Source organism: Vipera berus (assembly GCF_964194415.1).
Source record: "Vipera berus genome assembly, chromosome: 1".
Classification (NCBI taxonomy): Eukaryota; Metazoa; Chordata; class Lepidosauria; order Squamata; family Viperidae; genus Vipera; species Vipera berus.
This window is the reverse complement of record NC_138202.1, coordinates 29,056,676-29,079,342: the sequence shown is the minus strand read 5'-3', so window position 1 is coordinate 29,079,342 and position 22,667 is coordinate 29,056,676. Positions and strand designations below refer to the sequence as shown.

General features: G+C 39.0%; 1 protein-coding gene across 2 annotated transcripts in view; it reads right to left on the bottom strand.

Moving 5' to 3' along the window:
* Positions 1–22,667, bottom strand: part of SYT16 (synaptotagmin 16) — a 53,974-nt gene that overhangs the window by 15,117 nt on the left and 16,190 nt on the right. Inside the window, exons 2-5 of one of the 2 annotated variants that reach the window (XM_081327418.1) lie at positions 22,363–22,542; positions 15,402–16,014; positions 5,161–5,373; positions 127–371 (exon numbers count right to left, since the gene is read on the bottom strand). In XM_081327418.1, coding sequence (XP_081183544.1) covers positions 127–371; positions 5,161–5,373; positions 15,402–15,924 — 981 coding nt within the window. In that variant the 5' untranslated portion in view covers positions 15,925–16,014; positions 22,363–22,542. The remainder of the gene's footprint in view (positions 1–126; positions 372–5,160; positions 5,374–15,401; positions 16,015–22,362; positions 22,543–22,667) is intronic. The other variant, XM_081327417.1, reaches the window with a different exon arrangement.

Here is a 22,667-nt window from a genome sequence, read left to right as displayed (position 1 = left end):
AAGATGGTGAAAACACAAATTCCCAAACTTTGTGATTCACTAGCTAGTCCTAAGATAGTACATGCAAAAGCAGCCCTTGTTAACAAGACCCATGCACACTCTTATATAAAAATACTTTTTTCTTACCTCTGGACTCCAAGCCAATGAGCTATCAGTTTCATCATTCCCTTCAAACCCTTGATTGCTGAAAGCCGTTTCCATTTCCAAACTCCCTTCGGTTTCTTGTCGGCTGGGTGTTGCACTAACATCCACCTCAGAGTTTTTTGGCTGTCCAGAGCCCCTGCTCTCCACCGCCACTCTTGAACTGATGGATAGAAGGTCATCTTCATGAGAAGACAGGTTGTCCTGGTAACTCAGGTGACTAAACCCATCTAAATTAATGCATTGCAAAGAAAAAAAATATTTAGATAGATATACACACTCTAATTCAGGTCCCTGAAATTATATTACACAGATTGTGAGTTCCTAGCATGAAATAAAACTATTCCAGTTCAAAAAAGGTTCTGAGGATTCTGAAGATTTCAGATTTAGTTATAATTAGTTAGTTATAAATGACAAGACACTGATGTCATTTAAAGGTATAACCATAGTCCCATACGTAGGAAGTTTGTTTCATATATACACTCCAGTGATTCCCTATGATGAACATCATAAAAACCTATTTTCTTTATCAAAGGTATGCATGTTTTTTCAAGCTGAGAGCTTGAAAAAGCTTGACTTGGTCTTTCATAGGCTTAGCCAGCATGCAGGGTCAATCCACAGAGGCTGGCAGGACTAGAAAACGTGTAGATTTAATTAAAATAAATGACAGAATAGATAACTGCACATTCAAATTTAAGCTTACAAATAATTTATTTGCAGGTATTATAGCTTTCTCCAATCCAAAGGCTCTGAGCGGGTTACAACATTAAAAATATAAAACAATGAAATATAAACTACATTTCTCTAGATTGGATACCAGTAGTAACAAATTACAACTGAAGGCTTGGTGGAACTGAACCATCTTAACTACCTACTGTAATGAAAGCTTTACGAAACTTTTGACAGTAAACTGTTCCAAAATAAGGGGACACCATAATTAAATGCTATTAACATGATCTTTCTCAAAATTATTACTAATTTTAAGTGATTGATTATGTGCCACCAAATCAGAGTTTACTCTTAGCAACTTCAGGACAGACCTACTGCCCAAAGATTTGTTCCCAATGTGGCATTTCAGGTCTTTCAACTGTGCACCCATTGCCACTGTAATCAAACTAATGTTTAAGAAGTTTAATTAACTGTATTAATGTAACTAGTGTAATGATTTCCCCTTTTATTAAAAATTACAATGGAAGAACAACTTTAAAAGACTTCTGAAGGACCACAGTCAAGGCCCTTTAGAAGGCTAAGCACCTGCTCTAAATGATTCCTTCTACCCCTATATCCAGTAGAAAAATAAAAGGGAAAAGGAAGTAAAATTGGTAGAACCAGGAATAGCACACATTGTTTCATGAAGTTCAGATGTGCTACTGAGATTTCCAAACATTTATAGAGCATTTCTTCCTCATTCAAATTTGCAAACGATTAAGTCTTCCTGAAGTCACCACTGCTTAACCTTTGATTTCATGAGTGTTTAACTGAAAATCAGCTTCAACCTATTCCCAGGTAACCAACCAGACAGACTGGCATCCTGCATACAATTCTCTATATGAGAGTGAAGGTTTGTTCTCCGAGCTTGTGGGTTGTTTTCTGAACATTTCGTTACCAGGTTAGGTAACATCTAAACAGCAGAGTTTAGGGGATCTCAGTGTTAGTGTTCTTCTGTTTATAAGGGCTTCAGGTGTAGGTGTGTCAAGTGAGGGTCTGTGATGGGTCTTGTGATGGGTCAGGTGTGAGTCATCAGTGAGTCTGGTGATGGATGGGGAGGTTACATCAGGACAGGGTCATTGCAAAGTGAACTGCTGGTGGGAGTGGGGCTTGGTGTTGGTTGAGGTTCAGTGCTGTCTCTGGTTGACGGTGTGGTTGATTTGGATTCTTATCCTACACCCTCATCCTACACCTGAGCTACAGATATTCACCACTATTGCAGTTCTCTGTATTTGTCCAGATTCTGTCTGTTTGGAGGGCCATGGGATTTCCTTCCTACAAGAGTGCTGTAGGATGTTTTTCATTCCACTATGAAAGCTCTGAGCACCACTGATGTTGGACAGAACATGGTGTACATCACAGACTGTAGCTCTAACATAAGCAGTACATGTTTGATATACAATTGGCACACATCAGAGCAGTAGGCTGGAAGACAGGTTTTAAAATTTAAAATAAATAAATCAAATGCCGTAAGCTTTCAGAATAGACGTGCTTCTCTAGTGAGAAATTATTTTACACACTTCCCACACATAGCCTCCCCCAGCACACATATTCAGTGCTTTGCAAATCTGGCCTGCAGCCAGAGTTAAGCGTTAAAATCTATTTGAAGGTTAAGAAATGTAATTCAAGGGAATCTACTGATTGCCTAAGGCTGTAATCCTATTCTTGCTCTTGGGAGCCAGCCAATGGGGCCCATTTCAGAATACAAATAATTCAGTTTCTTCTGAAAATGCTGCTGTGGAGTTGACTTAAAAGTTTATTGCAGGACTCCTCATAAAGAATTTCCAAAAGCTGAACTAGCTATACTAGAAACAGTCAGTGAGATATATTCCAAAGTGCATGGTACACCAACTCCATCTTTTCCAACTTGGCATTTTCTTTCTGGAGGGTGGTAATTGGAGAAGTCTGATCTAAACCAGTGTTTGTCAGCTCAGCAACCTCAACCTCAGCATGCTGGTGGAGGGATTCTGGGAATTGAAGTCTACACATCTTCAAGTTGTTGCATTTGAAAAAGGCTGGTCATTTAGATCAAGCAACCTGATAAAAACCATCTTGACTCATTTTCTGAAGTTATACCTTAGGACCCCATGTCACTCACAGAGCTGTCATCAGCAAAGACGTCTTGATCACAACTGAGCTTAAATTTTCCGTTGCTAAATAAGACAGATTGGACCCGTACCAATCGGGCTTCAGGCCCGGACACAGCACGGAGACGGCATTGGTCGCACTGGTGAATGATCTCTGGAGGGCTAGGGACAGGGGTTGCTCCTCTGTCCTGGTCCTATTAGATCTCTCAGCGGCGTTCGATACCATCGACCATGGTATATTACTGCGGCGTCTCAGGGGGCTGGGAGTGGGAGGCACCGTTTTACGGTGGTTCTCCTCCTACCTCCAGGGCCGCTCGCAGTCGGTGTTGACAGGAGGGCAGAGATCCGCCCCGAGGTCTCTCATTTGTGGAGTCCCTCAGGGGTCGGTTCTCTCGCCTCTCCTGTTCAACATCTATATGAAGCCGCTGGGCGAGATCATTCGTGGTTTTGGGGTGGGGTATCATCAGTACGCTGATGATACCCAACTTTTTCTTTCCACCCCGAACCAACCCAGTGATGCCCTCTCCGTGATGTCCCGGTGCCTGGAGGCGGTTCAGGTCTGGATGGGGAGAAACAGGCTTCGTCTCAATCCCGCCAAGACTGAGTGGCTGTGCATATCGGCATCTCGGGTTAACCAAGTTATTCCATCCTTAATGATGGGGGGTGAGGTGTTACCCCCCGTCGATAGGGCTCACAACTTGGGCGTCCTCCTGGATTCACGGCTCAATTTCGAAGACCATATAGGAGCCGTGACCAGGGGGGCTTTTGCCCAGGTTCGCCTGGTGCGCCAGTTGCATCCCTATCTGGACCGAGACGCCCTACGCACAGTTACTCATGCGCTTGTGACCTCCCGTTTGGACTACTGTAACGCTCTCTACATAGGGCTGCCCCTGAAGACCACTCGGAGGCTTCAACTGGTGCAGAATGCGGCCGCGCGAGTTGTAATGGGGGTTTCCCGATACTCCCATGTAACACCTCTACTCCGTGAGCTGCATTGGCTTCTGGTTGCCCTCCGGGTGAAATTCAAGGTGCTGGTTATCACCTATAAAGCCCTACATGGCCTGGGTCCAGGATATCTGAGGGAACACCTGCTGCCGGCATCAAATGCCCTTCGCCCAGTGCGCTCCCACAGGGAGGGTCTGCTCAGGGTCCCGCCGGTAAGAGACTGCCGGCGGGTGACACCCAGGGATAGGGCCTTCTCGGTGGGAGCGCCTGCCCTCTGGAACCAGCTGCCGGTGGAGCTGAGAACTGCCCCCGACCTTCGATCATTCCGCCGGGGCCTGAAGACCTGGCTCTTCGAGCTCTCGGGCCCAGACTGAGGAGGAATTTTTAATTTGGGGTTCTTTTTAACTGACTACAGGGTTAATTTAATATTTTTTAATTTGGTTCTTAATTTTTGTATTTTGGATTTTTAATTCCCTGTAAACCACCCTGAGTCCTCAGGGAATAGGGCGGTATATAAATATAAATATAAATATAAGTTGCTAAGGGAGTTTTGCCCCATTTTTATGACCTTTCTTGCCACAGTTATTAAGTTAGTAACACGGTTGCTAACTGAATCTGGCTTCCCTGTTGACTTTGCTTGTCAAAAAGTCACAAAAGTTGGTCACGTGACCCCAGGACACATGACCCCAGGACACTCTCATAAATAAATGCCAGATGCCAAATGTCTGAATTTTGCTCGTATTACCACAGGGAATGCTGCAAAGGTCGTAAGTGTGAAAAATGGTCATAAGTCACTTTTTTTTTGGTGTTGTCATAACTTTGAACGGCCACTGAACAAATTGTTATTACAGTTTACCCAAGCCAAATGTCCTTTATATTAGCCTATTAAGGTGTTAGATGTATTACGGGAGAAGTTAAGAAGTTTGTTTCCCAAGTACTATTTCCCAAGTACTCCTAAAACCCAAATACGCCTAAAAAGTATTTTTTTTAAAAAAAAATCCCATTTCATTTTTGAAGTGATGTGTTGGCTTTAGATTAAAATTATAAGCTTTTGATTTTATTGGCTTTTGTCACCTCTACTGTTAAGGTCTGACTAATTTTAAGAGAGGTTTAACAGAGGTTCAGCTGGTTGTGAGAAGAGGACCATAGGCCTTCAGCCCTGGAGCAGATTCTAGTCACATTGTTGACCATTTTGCATATCCCTTGACTGAGCCAAACTGTCTATCTCTGCAATTTCCATTCACGGTTTGTTTGTTTTTTTGAAAGAGTTGCAAAATACCTTCACTTTCAGAGGCCTCAGTACTGTATTCTTCATGATTTGACAACAAGCAGTTAAATTTTGGCCTGTGCTCCAAACCTGCTTGGATTCCTTTTTCCGAAACGCCTGATCGAAAGCTTTGCGAACGAGAAACTGAGATCTCAAACTGTTTAATCACTTCTTCATCACTGTCTGAGGATGTTGTTAGATCTTCATCATCCCCATAACTGCTCACTGAGAGAAAGAGAGACATACAGAAGATTTTGACAGCCCAGGGGGCAGAATGCAGCAAAACGTCATCTTACAAGCTCAGAAAGACAAAACAAGGCAGGAGCCACAGGATACAGAATCTCCAATTAGCTATTTGTGTTTTACCAAGAGGTGTGCCACCTTTCTGTTCATGATTTTCATAACAACCATCCATGTTTTGTTTTGTTTTTACTCCTCCTCTCCCTTTCAAAGAAGAGGACACTGGTGTTTAATATTTGTGATGTTTCATTTGTTTTATTTGAAGTAGTTGATTTTCTAATATCTCAATAATTATGAATAAATGTACACGTGTAAAGGTTTTCCACCCATCAACTTTATCTTGAATGAAGATGTCAAATGCTACAGCAAATAAAGAGGAAGGATTCACTTTAAATCCCTCAAACAAGCAATGACATTAACTCTCCAGCTGAAAAGACAAATGTATTAACTGTCAATCAGACTCTGCTCAACCTTGCTCCCTATGTTCATATGATGAGTAGATACATGATGAGTAGATATTTAAAATACTATTTGGCTTACACATTTATTTATCCATCACTGTTATTACTATTTTAAACACAGTACAAAGTGATATAGGAATGGGAAAGGAAATATTTATTGGAGATCAATGATTATCATCTGAACTTAATTACAAATGAAAAAAGCCTCCCCAGCTATTCCAATCGCCATTCTACTCTGAAGGATAAGGTATATTCATGTCATAAATGAACCTGGACAGGGTTTCAAGATCAGCTACAATACTCCATATTAATTATTTCTGTCTGCTATCAATGTATTAGATATAGACAATAAAATCCCTGCATAGAAAATGCCATTAAAAATCCCAACTTCTTTGCTACTTGGTCAAAGTCATCATTTTGATGGTCGTAATATTCACTTTTTGAATGTAGTCAGTCAGTCGAAAGCTCTGTGAAAACTCTGACCTGGGACGATAGTCACCATGAAGTCTCATGCTACTATTGATTAAGGCAGCAGAACTGATGGGATTGTGAAGAAATCATGCCTGATAGAGCTCCAAGTCCGCTGGACCACCAAAGAGAAGGAAATCTCATATGCTGGATACAAAAATACAGTAAGGCTAACAACTTATTTGTGCAAAAGAATATCAAGCCCTCAAAGACATGGCTCCATATTCTTTGCATATATTTTTGGCAATACTAAAAAAAAATCTGTGTTGCCAGAGCTGTATTCCTTTATCCTTAAAAAAAACAGTACAACATAGTAACACACTAGACAGCTGGTATATTCAAATGCATCTGACAGTGTGTGTGTATGTGTGTGAGAGAGAAAAAGAGAGAGCACGCACACAAATTGTCACTTATATCCACCACTCCCCCACCCCTGCAGTTCCCAAAGGAAAGATTCTTCCTGTTGTTTGCCTGGATGCAGATGGCAAAAAAAAATTAAACATCAAGAAGTGGCACACTATTTTTTATATCAATTAGTAGATGATGGTGTTGAAACACCTGCTCTTTCATAGCCAAATTTGTAAGCTTAGCTCATACCTCAAACTCACTCTAGAAATACCTCAAAGCTTAGGGATGAGTCTGTAGGCACAGAAAAGTCAAGCATTTGCAAGCCTAAAATAATGTAGCAAATGCTTCACTGTCAAAGTTACAGAACTGGTCTTATACTAACTAGGCACAAGAATCCAATCTATTAACAGAGAAAGCCTCCTTCTAACTTCCTTACCTTCACTTCCTTAACTTCACATCTCTATATAGTATGTATGTGCATACTATATAGAGATGTGAGTATATACAGGGTGAAGATTTCAGCCTCCTTTTGTTTTCACTTTATTTTACCCTATCCATAATGCTAGATAATAATATTGTCTTGGCTCTCCTTTATGTAACTAATCTCCCTTCCCTGTAGACCGAGGTCAAATTTATAAATACCGTAATACTTACGTTTCCCATTGAATATGAAAAAGATCCAAAGACTAAAAGAAAAACAAGGATTTTTTTTAAAAAATATATGTATTCCACCTTTATTATTTTTAGAAATAACTCAAGGCAGAAAACATATCCAAGACACATTTCTCATCCTATTTACCCGACAACAATAACAATCATGGAAGGTGGGTTAAGCTGAGAGTAAGTGACTGGCCCAAGGTCACCCAGTTGGTTCTTGTGGTTAAGGTAAGACTTAAAGTCACATTTTCCTGCTTTCGAGCCTGGTGCCTTAACCACTAAACCAAACTGGTTCATGCAGAGAGCTAAGTATCTAGATTTAGGTGACTACAAGCTTATGCAGTTGGATATAATACAAATTAATGAAGAAAATAATTGAAAACATTGCATAAACCTTCTGGCTTATGGCTTAGTATAATGGGGAACCTTAACCACCATGATTTATTCAGCAGACCATGTTAAATACGTTGTGGCTTAATGTGGATGATGAATGGCGTAAGGTGCTCAACAGTTGTTAGCAAAAATGGGAATACATTTCCACTCCTTCATTTCTTGGATTTTATTTTGTCTCAATGAATTTTTAAAAAAAGGAAAAACCAAACATGGTAAAAGCTATAGTTTCCTACAATTAGCCACTAGAGCAGAAATGTCAAACACAAGGCCCGGGGGCCGGATCCGGCCCGCAAAGTGGTTTCATGTGGCCCGCAAAGCCATCCTGGAAACAGTGAGGGAACGGCCCCCACTGCCTTGGCCCTGGCCCAGAGACCCTCCTTCTGCCAGAGACCCTCAGATCTGTCCCACTCCTGCCCAGGCCCCCATAGCCACCCTTGATGCAAACGATGTAGAGCTGGCCATGCCCACCCAGTAGGCCATATGCACTCTAGCCATGCCCACCCAGTAGGCCCCGCCCACCCTGGCCATACCCACCACCTACTTTCACTCTTAAGAAGTATATCTACTGCATGGCCATGAACCTAAACCTAACATTAATTCAGAAGATTGCAGATGAAACCAACAGGGTTCCTTGCAGTAATATAAGCTTCCTTGCTTACAGAACGATCGAAAATATTACCACTATGGCATAAATGAGATTTATTGTTCACTCTGTCAATAAATAAATATGGTCAATTATTTCATTTCCAACTCTTTGGGAAGTAAAGCTCTCTTTACTTCCATTTGGAGAAGTCGTTTTGCATCCATGTGACTAATTGCTGTTTTTGCTAAGAGAAGCACCTAGTTCTGTTCACATTGTCAAATAGTATGTCTCCAATATGGCCACCATTTTACAGAAGCAAAGCAGAGAGGTGGCCCACCAAATATTATTGATAAAAATTGTTCTTCTAAAGATTCCATATTCTCTTCAGCATCCTAAGAGGAAGGTCAAGGATCAAACCTACTTTTTGGAGTATTTATTGGCCCAAGAAATATTGTTCACCTCTGGTGTGAAACATTCTTTCCACAGTTTTGCTTGTTTATATCAGTCCATATTATTTTACTGGGGGAAACTGTTTATTTAATTCATAATGGCCACCATTTTTCTATTACAAAATTCAAAACAGGCCAGACCAAGGCTTAATCAAAATAACCACATGCTGTTGGATGGTGAAGGATGCAAAACAGTTAGCTAAAATGCCAAAGTCTCTTTGTTTCTTACTGTAATTGAGATGCTAAAATCTAACACTTTCTCTTCCTACCTGAACACAGTCATTAGCTAGCACGCATCTCATTCTAGTCACACAAATACCTTTAATTTTAGCTATTTTAACTCTGCCAATGTCTCTCATACATGTCAGGCTCAATTATATCTCAGAACAAAAATAACAGTGTCAGGTTGAGACGCTGGACTGTTTCTTTAATCACACACACAAGAATTAAAGTACAGAGGATGCTCTGATTGTCATCTAAACTATCCAAGGTGAAGCTACTTCTCATTCCCATTTGCCATGCTTTCATTCATCCTATTATCCCCATCTCAAATGTCATATTTTTCACAGAACAATCTTGTTCACAGCTTGCAAGTAAATATTTATCTCTTGAGATGAACCATCTACAAAAGAAGTCACTTTCTTAGAGCACATGTGTGTATTCTGAAGACACACTTCACATGCTGGCACTTATTTCCATCAAATTCTCTCCTCCTCCTCCTCCTCCTCCTCCTCCTCCCCCCCTTGGCTACATCCTTTAGTGCCCAGATGACTTTCCTGACTTTGATGTATAGTATTGCAAAGCACCAGCTTCCAGTATAGATTTTATTTCTTGAGATCCATAGGAATGAATTTGGAAACTAAACATTGTAAATGCCAATAATCTTTTTTTTTACAAGAAGGTCCCTCCATATGAAAAGAAAGAACAGCTGGATAGATAGAGTCTAGAGTCTAGAGATAGTGGCAAGGAACAACTATGCTATGGGAATTCTACAGCAACAAAAGCCTCAAGATTAAGGGACTAAGTTTATAATTGCTTTAGTATAGGAGTACGCTGAGTGGGCTTTTTATTGAAGGCACATGGCCTATAAGACCCACCCATAGAATGGCAAACAACTGAGGACTTCCTGGCATGCGTGGCCAGGAAGTAAAGAATAAGGGGAATCTACCAATCAGGGACCATGTTGAACATGGTCTGGACAGAACATGTTATAATTTAGAATTGTAAGCCTCCCAGAGTCCCTTGGCTGAGATGGGAGGCTTATAGAAGAAAGAAAGAAAAAAAGAAAGAAAGGAAGGAAGGAAGGAAGGAAGGAAGGAAGGAAGGAAGGAAGGAAGGAAGGAAGGAAGGAAGGAAGGAAGGAAGGAAGGATACATTATTCTGCTTTGCACCATGAGTCTACTATCTCAGTAATGATTGTAATAGTCTTTGTCCAGTTCTTGAGTATTGTGGAAGCTGTAAGTTGGTTTGATTGTGAACTGTATTGTTACAGCCTTGTATTGTGTATTTTCCATATAACATACATGCATCTAATGGAGAAGAGATTGTCCTGGGCAAGAGGTAGTTGGCAAGAGAAAACATATTTTAAACAATAGAGAGGAAGCATTGCTTGAAAGTGACTGAAAGGGAGTTAAGAAGGTTTATTCTAAGAGAGCCACTAGTGTAGCTGGTGTAGTCTTTGAGTAAAGAGAATGGAAGGATTAAAGAAAATAATGTGTAAAATCAGAAATGTTTAAAAGAATGGAAGAGCTCTTGGTCCTGGTCTAATTCAGAGAAAGAATGTAAAAAAAGCTTCTGTTAACAAGCAGCTCTATGTCAGTTAGCAAGATACACTAATCAAGAAAACATTGTTAACAAATGTAATGAAGCCATAACCATAACAAAACATTATTAAGTTATTCCCATCAAGCAAAGTAAACTTTGAAGTAAACTGAACTGGCAATCTCAAGAAGCTTCTAATTATCAAAAGTACAAAATATTGTTTGCTTCTTGCTGAAAGTTAATAGCTCTGAACCATCTGCTCAGCCAAATGTATTTTCTGTTTCCATATAAGAATTTTAAAGAAGCAGTTGATAACTCAGTGGATCCCAGAATTATCATATACTTCTGACTGATGGCAGCAGTACTAAAAAAAATCCTTTCAGGTGCTATGGTGAAATTGTAGAAACTGATAATGTAGAAATTAACGACGAAAGAACTCACAACTGCTGCTTTCAGGATTAATGGTGTCAGCCATGAATCTGGGACAATCATTCTGCAATAGGTAGCTGGATGATTGATCTGTAGGAAGTGGGAGTACTTCTCCTGGATTTCACAGCCAGTGGGCTCTCCCAGTCCATAGGCTAAACTTGGGAGAGATACCATAGGCTAAACTTGGGATCTCATAAATCTCAAGCAAGTGTGAAGATTAGAAGGACCAAGGTCAGATGCAAAGAAGCTGAGAACAGAAAGGCCATTACAATAAGAATGCACAAGAAATTATTGGCTCTTGCTCATTTAGGAAACAGAGCAGGAAATGTACTGTAATATTTGAACCTGGGATATATAACTCTCTATATAGAGGTTTGACACTTAAAGAGTTGTAGTAGGCAGTAATGTATGAATATTTATGGAAACCATCTCCTGATGGTAAAATGTGTGCATAGACTGTCAGGGTTAGCTAAGTGGTAGCACCTGGCTGTGGTGGTGGCTCAGTGGGTTAGGACACTGAGCTTGTCGATCAGAAGGTCGGCAGTTTGGCGGGTCGAATCCCGAGTGCCACATAACAGAGTGAGCGCCTGTTACTCGTCCCAGCTTCTGCCAACCTAGCAGTTCGAAAGCACGTAAAAATGCAAGTAGAAAAATAGGGACCACTACGGTGGGAAGGTAACAGCGTTCAGTGCGCCTTTGGTGTCTAGTCATGCTGACCACATGACCACGGAGAAGCCCTCGGACAAGCGCTGGCTTTGAAACGGAGATGAGCACCAGCCCCTAGAGTCGGAAACGACTAGCACACATGTGCGGGGGAACCTTTACCTTTACCTTTTAGCACCTAGCTGACCTTGGCAACCTGCAGAAAGCTAGAAAGATTTGGATTTGGCTAGTATTTGGCTGGAAACCCCTAGGAAACAATGGATGGAAATTAATCGAGGACAGAAGCAACGCAGAACTAAGAAGAAATTTCCTAGTGAGAAAAATTAACCAGTGGAATGGCTAGCTTTCAGAAGTTATGGGTGCTCCATCACTGGAGGCATTAAAGAGATTGGATAGTCACTTGTCTCAAATGGTATAGGGACTCCTGCTTGAGCAGAAGGTTGCACTAGAACAGGGGTCTTCAAACTTGGCCCTTTTATGACTTGTGGACTTCAACTCCCAGAATTCCTCAGACAGCATGCCTGGCTGAAGAATTCTGGGAGTTAAAGTACACAAGTCATAAAAGGGCCAAGTTTGAAGACATCTGTACTAGAAGATCTCCAAAGCCCCTTCCAACTCTGTTATTCTGTTAAATATCACTAGATCTACCTGGGGAAGTTTAAAAAAATGGAGGAAAGCAATGATAAATTCCAGCCATTGCTGTTGTGATGAAAAGTGTGTAGATTTTTCAATGTCATAATCAGGAACCCAGTTGGTCTTCAAAGCAGCTTTAGTGACTACTATACCTGTATGTCAGTTTGCAGAAAGCTATGGCTGCCAGTATTTTTATGGCTCATATATCACAGAGATTGGTTGACCAGATAGTCGAATTGCATTTCCAGCTGCAATTGCAATTGAAAGCTGGTGTAATACCATCAGTGATCACAAGGACTTTTGTGTGTACAGTGCAAGCTTGCATTAACCCAAGACCATACTTTGCTTTGCACATGTACATGACAGCGTAAATGTTGGTTTAGTCTATGCTTAGATGGACTGTGCACTCCTTTACTATTTTAACTCAATACCTGCACTGGAGATATCCGTGTTTTGATGTGTCTGATGTATGTCCATAGCCACAAATACAAATCACTAACATTTTTTTTTCTAGTGCAAACATTTTCCTGAGAGTAGGCAGAGAAATATTACTTATCTCTCTTTAAAAATGAAACACTCTTGAAAACTGCAAGATGATTTTTCTGAGCTCAGAAAGAGAGAAAAGATTAGGAGTTAAACATAGTATTGGCACTTCTAAACTATCTCCAAATATTCTAGATTTTATGTTCCTCTTTTATTCAAGCACAGGACAAAAATTTTCATAATAAGATATTAATTCTCCTGTTTCTTCCTGCCCTTTCCCAAAATGAAACTCATGTACATTCAGTAAAGTCTATTCTGGACTAAGAACATAAGCCTTCTTTGCTTTTTCATCAACAGCAATTACTTGATGAAGAGCATGTCTATTTTCTTCTCATAGTTTACTATTAGCAAAAGGGTCCTTTTGTGATCTGCCAGAAGTGCTTCTATGGCAACAAAAAGCATTCAAGTATTGCTCTTGTTTTGTGTCAATTTATCATTAAAAGCCTCTATTACATTTTTTGGGGGGAGCTGGGTGAAAGATGGTACATTAAGAATAAAAGTAGAGAAAGCAACATCCCCCTCCCCGCAAAAAAGTAGCAATAAAAAAGAGAAAACAGACACACAAGTAACTCCACTGAACCAAAACCAAAAGCTCCACACTAAGAGGACTATTTACAATTTTGAGGCAGGAGAACACATTTATGGGCCAGGGATGTTACCAAATGTTATGCACCAGACCACATCAGCTTAGCCTTAGATAATCATAAAGACAGTGTCAGCCCTCTTCTGCTGAGTTTTCATATGTTTGGTGTTTGAAAGAGAATTTAAAGAGTAGGGATTAAATGTTAAAGGTAGCCTTCCCCAACGCCATCCTCTCCAGATAAGGAGGGGTATCAACACCTAGCCAGCATGGTCAAATTTGAAATCTTCCATATCTGGAAAACATCAGGTGGGGAAAGATAAAGGAAATAGAAGCTTTATTTTTAGAGTCATTCCTTCTGTATTCAGGAACAAAATATGTTAAATATTAAGTTTATGCATGTGCTCAGTATACAAATATTAACCAATGACTACTTTAACAGCAACTTTCCTCCAATGGCAAATGGCAGCCACTGTGGACAAGTACGTTTCCAGCTGCATCAAAGATTTGCAGTTTTGAGAATGGATCTGCAGAAATTAAAGTCTGATTTAACAATAGTGGAACAAAGCAGTTGCTTTAATAAACCTGGCACAGGTTGGATACGAAATTAATAGAATGAAGTTGGTGGCATCAGAACAGTATATATCATGCAAGTATCAGCTATGCTCATTTGTCACATTTAATTGCACTTTCAAAAAAGTAACAATATGAAATGAGAAGTATTTACAGTATGCTGTTTCAACAGAATTTATATGGAGCTTAGAACCCTGAAAGCAAATTTCTTATTTATGTCCAGAAAAGAGATTTAAAAGTATCTTCTCTCTCAATTTCTTACTGGACTTAAGGAGAACTGGTTCTGTCTTCAGGTACAAAGCAATTCCAATGCAATGGAGTCATGTGATGTTCAAGGAGTATTTCAAGCTTCATGTGAAGAGGTACAATTTTTCTAATACTTTCAATATTCACGTTGAAGTAACTTCTGAGACACATGATGCTATGAAAGGAAGTCCAGTCTCTAGTACTACAAACATGGAATAGCAAATGATCATTGAAAAGTACATCTATGATGGATGATTTAAAAAATGGAAATTGCTTTATGAAGGTATCAAAATTGTAGGAGTATTCCATCAGAGTTGAAAATGGACTTATATTCAATATACTAATAAACAGGGCTTAATTAGCAGTGATTGCATAATTAAGGATTATTTCTTAAAAGCACCTAGAACTTCAAATAGAAGCAATCCAAGTCATGTATATTACCCATGTGGATACAGGTAGACCCAAAAGTGCTTTTTTCAAAAGGCAACTGCACTTTGTTTTTTTTCTTTGAAAACATTTTGCAAAATGAGAAGCAAAACTGAGAAGCAAAGGTCTCTAAAACTGTTTTGGGCAAGGTTCTCTGAAGATGTTTTCCATAACTGTCACTGAATGTCTACCTTATAAGCAGTATTTGAAGCCCACTCCCAGAAAACATGTATAACATATGTATATTTACATACAATACAGAGGGCAACACAGACAATGTAACATATTTCTTAGTTTCTCCTCCAATCTGTGCTCTGAAGTCCTAAGATTATGTATATACAAAGATCCTCAAGTTACAACTAGAATTTGCATCGCTAAGTGATGACAATTCTGGTAGTTCCAATTGCCATCATTAACTGAATCCCACAGATCATTAGGCAAGGACCAACCCCAATCCAAGACATTCCCAGCTTAGACCCTCCCAGCCCCAAGCCTTGGTAAGATAAGAAAGTGAAAATTAAGCCCCTTAGGTCCCATTGTAAAGGGTCTCATATGAAGTTAATTGTCTGCTGTGAGACTTACACACAGGATATCCTGATCTTCACTAAACGTTGCAAGAAGAGAAGAGGCACATCGTTTGGTTTGTAACCTGATGGATTAATTTCCTTCATAGCAAATTGATAAGCGAGAATTTTCTTTCAAAGCCTTATAATAGCTCAAAGAGTATATAAGATCTTCCTAACATGAAGTGTGTCTAAATGTACAGATGATCAGTCTTGCAGATGGAAGATCATCTACACAAGCAAGTGTAATGCTGTCAAAGGAGAATAAAAACTTACCATCCCAGCTACATGAAAGGCTCTTAATTTGCTTGGAGTGGAGATGTTCCTCCTCTTCAGGAATAGTGGGGAGACTTTCCATAGCTTGATAACTCTTGTAACTTTGGTAGACTTCAAGGAAGGAATCCTCAAGGCACTCCTCTGAGGAGTGAGGGATAGTTCTTTTCTGCTCAGGCAAATACAAATCAAGATCTGATAATTCAGGTGAAGCAAGATCTTGACAGGACGATGAAGAATGATCAGATTCCTCACTCTCCTGACTTGAAGTACTGTCATCATCAGAACCTATAGAGTAGCGTTCATAAAGCCCATCACTGTCTTCTAAATCCTCATCTTTCCCATCAAATCCATTTTGATCTGGTTTGCTTCCCAGATTATTCAAAGAAGAAGATAAGGATTCTCCTGCTTGCTGTAAAGCCTCATAGACTCGAGATATCCAGGAGGAAAATGGCTGGAAGAAGCTTAGGACATCCTCTGAAGCCATACTTTTATATATTTAATGAGCAAAACCTGTGATGGTCATAAATTCCAGCTGTTCCTCTTTGCCAGTGTATCAGATTCAATACTCTGTGAGCTACAGAATAAGCATTACAAGGAATTAGTTTGAGTCATCTGTTCTTCTTAACAATCATCTTTGTTAATCACTAAATCAAGCTAAGAAGATAGAACCAAGAAGACCCCGGGCAGTATTTGATTTTACCCCAAAAGCATCAAAGTAATAGTAGAGAATGAATATGGAAAATGCTTGTAAATCTCACAGTAAATATGAAAGGTTCTAGATTTAAATCGTTGCAAATCCAGGAAGGTGCTAACAAGCTATCTTGATGGGTTATTGCACGTCTATGTAGATAATGAGGAGACAGGAGGCATTTATGGTCAGATTAATATGGCAGATTCATCCTAAGTGGCAAGCACAACTAAATCAAAATGGCTGGAATAAATTCTGAATACAAATTAATGGAATACTCAATAGTTTTGTATTGCTATTTGATTAAAAAAAGATAAAGTACCTATATCAACATCTTGTTAAAATCTTGCAGGAGGAACAAAACTTCTAAGCATCAAACTATTTCTTGCTATGCCTATCCTTATGGATACAACCAATTAAGTCACCCAAGCTGTCAACTCCTATTATGAATCCAGCTTGCCTGCAGCATTTGTAGAACAAAGTTATATGCAGCCAAGCAGCTGAGATTATGACAGCCTTTGCACAGATGTAATTCAACTGACATTAACAATTGGTACTGAATAGACTCATATTTTCTATTAAGTCATGATTTATCTAATGATGATTTATAAACCATAATAGCTGGATTCACATGATATGTGCTTAAGGATTAAGAAGTTTAATACACTTTACTGATAACTGGTAGAATGAAACTCACTGATAGAATACAAAGACTGATGAATATAATTTATATAAAAGAAACAAGCCAGACAAAAAGAAAGAGAGGAATATTGGCATTATATGTGAAGGAAATAAATGTTATATATGAAGATCCAGGAATCTGAATGTAATTTGAGGGTCCAGATGAGAGCATCTGGATAAGAATACAAAGAAAAGGAAACAGCAAATATATTATTGTGAAATATGTTAATTAATTGCTATGCTGAACAAACAATCTAGATATTGCCCTCCTTGACCAGAATGTAAGATGCAACAATAATAACGGGGCCCTCAACTACCTGGACCCTTCCTGGAAAACCAAGTCAGACAAGAATCCAAATCCCAAAAGTTCTTTCACGCTTGTTCAATTTTTAGAGAGAACAACAAAAGATGAAAAGATAAATTGTTCTAGATTTCATCCTAACCTGTATGAAAAACTTGACTGAAGAGATAAAATCAGCAGATTTACTTTGGTAGGCAGTAATCATATCATCCTGGATCCAGGCATATTCATTCATGCGTTCTACATTCTAGCAGGACAAATTGAATCCTTTGAGAATACTAGATACAAACCCATGCGCATAAATCCTCAGGTCAAATGAAAAGAGGAAAGCTGGGTATGAAAGTATAGTTGCACACAAATCTAATGATAAAATGAGGATGGGGGGGAAGGCAACTTAGGAAGTTTAATGAGACACGCATACAGATAGGTATAATTGTCAAAGTATATCAGCAAATAGCAATTATCTGCAGAAAGAAAATTGGAAAAATTTAAAACACAAAAGACAGGGTACACTAGAAGCATCAAAATGGGCTTTGGGGCTGTCAGTATTTAAAGGAAGAAAAAAAAGAGGTCTACAAGAAGGTGGTAGGATAGTAACAGTTGAAGGAAAGGGGACAGAACTCTACAACCTCTACTTTGCAACAGCCAAAGGAGTGTGCCTTGATTTCAGCAAAGTATTTGATCATGTTTCTTATGGGAATATAGCATAAAAGATGGCAAAATGTGGGCTGGAGTATTCTACATAGCTGAATAAACCACTATACCCGATGAGTGCACATTAACAGCTATGCAACAAACTGAAAGGAAGTATTGAGTGCTCTACTGTAGGGTTTCCTTCTAGACCCTGTGTTTTTCAAAATGATTTCAATCAAGCTAGAATTACAATCAATTTGTAGTCAACACAAATATGAGGAATAGCAACTACCTTAAAGAAAAGTATAACAGTTCTGAAAGATCTAATGGTGAAACCATGGATAGAAATCCGCAAAATGAATGATACCAGGAACAAAATGCATACATTTTGCTAGGAAAAATCAAATGCATGAGTAGAGGATGGGGAGGAAAGCAGTAGAGTCAAAAAAGGATCACCAGGACCAGATGGATTATACCCCAAGGTTCTCAAGGAACTGGCAGATGTGATCTCAGAACCACTGAACAATAGCTTTCAAAGATCCTGGAGCACTGGGGAAGTACCAGAGGACTGGAAGAGAGCTGATGTAGTTCCCCATCTTCAAAAAAGGGGAAAAAAATAGATCCAGGAAACTGCAGACCTATCAGCCTGACCTCAATACCTGGGAAGATTCTGGAAAAGATAATCAAACAACGAATCAGCAAAAACCTAGAGGCAAACAAAGTCAGCCAGCTACGAATCCACATTTTTCTATCTTATCAAGTAGTACCGGTAGGTTCTGGTCTACTTTATCAAATGCCTTACTGAAGTCCAAGTAATTATATCCACAGCATTCCTCTGGTCCACCAATTTTGTCACTTGGCAAAGAATGCAATAAGATTTGTCTGGCATGATCTGTTTTTAACAAATGCATGATGGCTTTGTTTGCCTCTAGGTGTTTGCTGATTCATTGTTTGATTATCTTTTCCAGAATCTTCCTAGGTATTGAGGTCAGACTAATAGGTCTGTAGTTTCCTGGATCCATTTTTTTCCTTTTTTGAAAGAAAATATAAACATCTTAATCAATAATTTGAATGAGGGGATAGAGGGGAAATTCACCAAATTTGCAGATGGCAAATTTCATAATGTTGCCCCAAAACCTATGTGGGCACATTCATGTAGTCACCAGGAGTCAAGCTCAATACAAGGTTGCATTTATCTTACTTCTGAAATGCAATCATTTGCTGTCTTCATGACCTATAAAGCTTGACTATCTCTCTCTATTCATTTAATTGCTATTCATAGTAATGGGAGCTGGCAAGAGATCCATGAGTTGATATCAAAAACATCTGAAGGGCATCCATACCAGAAGCCAGTCAAAGTAATGGGGGAAATGGAACATGCCAGAGTTAAGGCAGGGGAGTGGTTGTGCCCCAGAAATCATCCTGCTTTTGTGAGAAGATCCTCTTCGCTTTGGTTTTAGTGCATGAGCAGGAATGTGAGCAAATAAAATGCAACTGGCCTCATCACACATAGATCTTGATAGATTTGACTTCAAATTTCAAAATTATGAAACTCCTTTCAAAATAATGCAGCCCACTCACACCTAGTTTTTCAGCCAACTGTGCTTGGTACCTTAGTTGCATCCCAATTGGAACTCTGCTTTTCCTTGCCCCACCCCCAGGCAGTATAATCCACCTGCTTTCAAAAGCTGTGGTTAGAATCAATACAAATCTTTCCATTATAAGTACCATATTTTCAAGGTTTTACTTGTCAATCACATGTAAGTGAAAGAATCACTTTCAAATGCAAATCACTACATCTTGGAAGCAAATGAATTCCCCTCCTCCTTCCCACTTTACTTGATTTTAAAACTTCCCCTGTTTATTAATCATTCACTTTTTAAAAAGCTTCAGTAAATATATGTTTGCAAGATCATCTCTGGCAGCTCCAAAAAAATGTCAACACCCACATAAAGGGAAGGAGAGATGTTGTCATTTATAAAGGCCCTCCATTGTGCTATTTGTCAAGAGGAAGAAAGATTTTGCAATTCTCACACAAAAGGAAATTTTAGCAGAAGAATATCAGTGTTTTTATGTAATACTGGAAGTATGGCAGAGAAGAATATAGAAGGAGCAGAGCACAAATACTGCAGAACTGGAAGGATGTTTAAAGCTAGGGGTGCTAGGACCAGGATCATCCCCCCCACATACACACATACACTTCTCAACATCTACACATCTATAATACATGGAAAGTGCCTCTTTCATGCACACTGTTAAACATATATGCCCAGTTTTATATTTATCAGAATTACATATGTTAGACTTTAAATACACTATTTTTAGCACGTATGTGCAAAGCAGGCAATCTGCTTTGCAGAATATGTCTGCAGTTCAACCAATCCCACCACTCTTTCCAGAAGCAAACACCTATGCTCCTTGAAAGTGCTTCCAATCAGGAAGGTGCAGAAAAAATGTTCAACCTCTTCTGCTGATGCACATTGCTCAGAAATCCAACTAACTAGACTAGAGCATTCCATTTTACTTTATCTATTATTAATAGACTTCCATCATCGATAAGATAAAACAAGCTAGCATCTTAGGCTCTGTAGCAAATTTCAGATCCTAGCATGTAGCAAAGTTAGTAATAAATGCTTCTTGGTTTTGATGTAACAAGAAACTATGGTCAATTAGGAGCTTCTGAGTTGCGACTGTGTCATGCCACAAAAAGAGGATATAAGGGTTATGTATTTGATCAATTATTTGCTATTCATACTGCTCCCATTTTCTTGACTTTCCACAAACTGCTCACAATCTGGTTAGTTTTCTATGCCCTGAGCTAGGATGGGGGTTGAGCCCTCTTGGTTGGCTTTTGGAGGGTGGGGGTTGGTTCCTGGTTGCTTCTCTCCTTTTTCTTTTTGATATATTTTGTTTTCTTTTGATTTTCATCTGTAAACTGCCCAGAGTCGCTAAGACATTGGGCAGCCTCAAAACTGAAATAATAAATTAAAACACCAGAATATGATTATTGGAACACAGATAATCCTAGATTTGTTTCCAACAGGCTCAAGTATCTGGAACTAAGAGAATAATACATTCTTGATGATATCATGACTAGACAACTCACTGCAGTTACTTTTTTTCCAGCGCTTCCTACACGATAAGATTAAAAAAGACATCTGCAAACCATCTTCTTGCTGAGGCACAAAAAACAGACCCATTGAAACAAAAATCATTTTCCATTAGTTACCTTAAGAACTCAAAAGAGTACTTCTCAAAATTCACTCATGTAGTATTTTCTGCATTTCGTTTGAATAACTATATGAATATATTTATATGACACTGACACATTAAACTAAGTCATTCTTGTAGAGTATTCATTCAATTCCAGAGCAATCATCATTTCAGGATAGCACTAGTCAAAATCTGAAATCAACAATTAACTACTGCTCAAATTCAGGGATGAACTAAGTCATTTATTCCCATTCACTGACCAGAATATCTAAGTATGCCATTACATATCAACAAAGGTCTTATATCAGGGGTCCTCAAACTTGGCCACTAACAATTGTGTACTTCAACTGGCTTGCCCCATCAACTCATGTAATTCTTTTCTATACCAGAATAAGCACCATACCAAAGACATTGGCTGTTATAGACAGAACTAAAACACTGGGTTCATTGTGTGTGTTTTTTCAATTTGATGGTGTTTTTTGTCCAATCCCATTTTTCCCTCTGCTCTTCCAGACCATACTACATTTTTTAAATCAAATTAAGCTTTAAATGCTCAATTTGTTTCTCACACACATACACACACACACACACACACACACACACACACACGTAATCTGAAAGCAAATTATGTCCCTTTTCTTTTTGTTTTTAACTATTAAATTTACAGCATGTTTTATTGGTCAGGTATCAGCATTTCAACTTTTTTAATGGTGAAAAAATACTTCATTGTGCTATGATGTCATAAACAACCAATGAGGAAGTTCTGTAAATGGGCAGGGGGAAAAACCCAAATAAAAATGCTGCAAGATTATAGTGAGTGTGCTGGCAGAAAGATGATAGATAGATAGATAGATAGATAGATAGATAGATAGATAGATAGATAGATAGATAGATAGATAGATAGATAGATAGATAGATAGATAGATAGATATAGATTAGACAGACAGACAAATACAGACACTAACTATATCATTTGCATATATCTTAATTTAATATTTCAAATGTTATGTCACATAGTATGTCTTATTTTAATTGTGCTGCTTCTGACACAAATAAACAAATGTACATCTTAATCCAAAGGGAGCTAAGTATCTATCACCAAATAAAAAAGCACACATAAAGAAAAATTAAGAATCACCCAGGTGGCTCATGCCTTGTGTCCAAAGTCTTGCAGGTTAAAAAGAGATAAGTTGCAATACGATGTATGCTGTGATTTATTTTTGGAAAGAGAAAAGATTGATTATAGTGCAAAGATTATAGGCTTAGGGAAACATTAAGGCAGCTGTTCTGGCTAAGCTAAAGTTTTGCATGCAATCAATATCAAAAGAGAAATAAATTCTTAAAATCTACAAGATGATAATCTTGCTGCTGATGCGGTCGTTGCCAGAATATTGCCTATTACTTACCAAGCCCCTCCCGAACCCCAGATTTTTCTTCGTAGTGCTTGTGCTTCCCTTGTTGCTCCAAGCAGGGAAGACCTCCAATCTTTTCAAAACAGAGTTTCTTGTTGATGAAGAGGGAGAGGACTGCAAGGACAACTATAAAGACCCCAACAGCAGAGAGGAATCCAATTGCTTCAGGAGTAACTGGGAATAAAATGAGAGGAAGCAAATAGAATAATGGAGGTTGCACAGAAAATGGCAGAAATGCATGAGCTACATTTGCTACATTATGAGCATGGAGATATTGGGGATGTTTGCAGGGATTATCA